The sequence below is a fragment of the Saprolegnia parasitica genome (assembly GCF_000151545.1).
Source record: "Saprolegnia parasitica CBS 223.65 unplaced genomic scaffold supercont2.272, whole genome shotgun sequence".
NCBI classification, from domain to species: Eukaryota; Oomycota; class Saprolegniomycetes; order Saprolegniales; family Saprolegniaceae; genus Saprolegnia; species Saprolegnia parasitica.
In genome coordinates, this window is record NW_012156666.1 from 1 (window position 1) to 2,616 (window position 2,616).

General features: G+C 57.4%; 1 protein-coding gene across 1 annotated transcript; it reads right to left on the reverse strand.

Moving 5' to 3' along the window:
* Positions 1-790: 790 nt before the first annotated feature.
* SPRG_16150 (TKL protein kinase) lies at positions 791-2,147 on the reverse strand. Its single transcript, XM_012355603.1, has 3 exons — positions 1,942-2,147; positions 1,444-1,897; positions 791-1,396 (listed from the first exon to the last, which is right to left on the reverse strand). Exons 1-3 carry the CDS (start codon positions 2,141-2,143, stop codon positions 817-819), a joined length of 1,236 nt encoding a protein of 411 aa, XP_012210993.1. The 5' UTR covers positions 2,144-2,147; the 3' UTR covers positions 791-816.
* Positions 2,148-2,616: the final 469 nt, after the last annotated feature.

The window sequence follows — 2,616 nt, forward strand, 5'->3', positions numbered from 1 at the left end:
GGTATATCAGGAGCTTCGATTTGGAGCAGACGGAGAGGGGATACGAGACGGCGAGTGCACATTGCACATTTCGGGCAGCATTTCGGGCGCGCCAACATTGTGCGAAAGCTGGTATAAAACCTGCAAGCACTATTTTATGGGTATTATCGCGTCCGTATGCACTTCACTGGACTACGTAACTGTAAACCTGCGCACAACACCGTCCCCGCTTTGACCATGCCGGCGAGGAGAGCTCGTCAAGCCGGGCCATCGGTGATTTCGGATCGCAGCAGCCGAGCCTCTTTGCCAATGCTCCTACGAGCGCGCATTGCAGAGTGCCGTTACAGCCGACAACAACCTGGACTGGATTGCGTCCTTCCTCAACATCGCAGACCAGTGACGCGGCGCCTTGATGTAAACAAGTTGAATGATGAACTCGGAGGTGGTCACGGATGGTAGCACCCACGAATCTTGAGGTGAAGCGACGTTGCGTAGAGACGGTGGGGGTTTCTTGAAGGACGGCGACTTGGTATACGTTTCTCGTCTTGCGGTACCTGGCTTCCTCATCGCGACGTCCTCAGCGTCTATCGAGGGTTCCACTGCTCGTACCGACTCATTTAGCGCGATTCGCCACGCATTTTCGGAATTTTGACGTCGAGCGATGGTTTAAGAACTTCTGATTGGCTCTTATGAGCAGCGTCGAGCGGATTCTAGCCAATCCCATCGCTTCTCCAGAAAATACGGGCAATGCATGGTGCAATGTGACGTGGTTGCGTCGACCACCGCACAGAATGAAGACAGGACAAAGAACGTCTGAAATAATAGTAGAATAGTAGTCTAATAGCGCTGCAGCTGGGCGCGAAGCTCCTTTAAAATAAACTCGATCGTTGGGCGCGTTGCCGGGCTTAGCGCGAGGCAGAGCGGCCCGACGTTGGCGAGCGGACTCGTCGGTGCAAAGTGGGCTTGCACTGCGTACGCCGACGGCGGAAGGGCGCCGTGGACCTCGAGCTCGTAGAGCAGCATCCCAAACGAATAAATATCGGCTGCGACCGAGTACTGATGGCCAGCCACGACTTCGGGGGCGTTCCACGGCGTCGCGTCTTGTCGCGGACCGCCCATTTCGATCGTCGGCGTGAGCCAGCCAAAGTTGGACACCTTAGCGTCGCCGATTTGGTTCAAGAACACGTTGGCCGACCGAAGGTCCCGGTGCGTAATGTCCTTGGCGTGCAAATAGTCGAGCGCTTGGGCAACGTCGAGTGCATACAAGAGCTTTTGGCTCCACGCCACGTCGCTATTCGGTGTGCGCTCGAGGTATTGCTGCAAGGTGCCGCCGTCCATGTGCTCGAAAATCGCATGGAAGGCCGTCGTGTCGGTCCACGCAACGCCCCGTAAATGGACAATTTGCTGGCACGATAACCTAGCACAAGTTCGTCAACTCACGACAATAATCCCCACAAAACGTACTTGATGCGCAAGACGAGCTGGCCCACAAACACGGTCGACTCGTAGCCTTTGATGCCGCGCCACTGCTTGACGTGGACGAGCTCGCGGCGGTACGTGGCGGCGTAGCTGGTTTTGTGCTCAATCTTCTTTTCGCGCGGAAGCACCTCGAGCGCCTCGATACGCCACGGCAAGAGCGCCTGCAAGTCGTGCTGGATGTTCTCTTGGGTCGTCATGAAGAGCGAGTCGCCGCCTTGGCTGCCGCGTGTGCGCAGCGTCTCCATGTACAGATCGTACGAGTCGTCTTCAATGTCGGCGAGGATCGCAACGGGCGACTTGGTACCACCGAGCTCGGGCTTCTCAAGCGACCGCTTCGGGCGTGATTGGCGCCGCCGACGGCCTTGCCACACCACGATGGCAGAGACAAGAAGCAGGGTCGTCACGCCGACGCCGACAAAGACCAATGTCGGGCTGACCTCTACGCGCGACATGAGTGGTGCGGACATGGAAGGTGGTGCGTACGGGCAGGCGGCGCGGTTGCCAAGGTTGTGACTTGGGGTCGCACGCTCCGCGGCGACGGTGACGGTGCTAGGAACGGCGCGGGCGTCGGCGCGGTGACGTCTTCGACGATGCGGATCAGTGCGGGTGGCGTCGTCATGTTGGTGTCGTTGAGTGCCGCAGAGACAGCGGCGACGAAAAGGGCCACGCAACGTACTACCCACATTGCTGGAAGAAGAGAAATGAATCCAACGCCGCGTCCGCCATCAGCTGTGGTACGATAACCAGATGTTTTGAATATGTTGCCGCCAGACGTCGGGTCCAGACTGTGCTGTATCATCAACTTCGATCGTTGTTGCGTCACACTGTGAGGGCGCCGTGAGCTCGGCATAGAGCTTGGAGCGCATGTCGGCTTTCTTTCGCAAGAGCCATACTTCGTACATATATATAGCGACACTGGTCAGCTGTACTTGTCGGCGCGACGACGCTGCGTCGACATAAATAGACTAGAAAAACGCTAGACGGGCGCATTAAAGACGCATTAACGACGTATTGTAATGCAACACAATGCGCAGAAGGGTGCTCGAGAGTAGCAGCCGCCGCGTCGCTGCGCTATTGGGATCGTTCGGCGCTCGCACGCGCCCGCACCCGACACGACAGCCTCCTCAGGTCTATATGTAAAAGCAACGTCGGTCATCA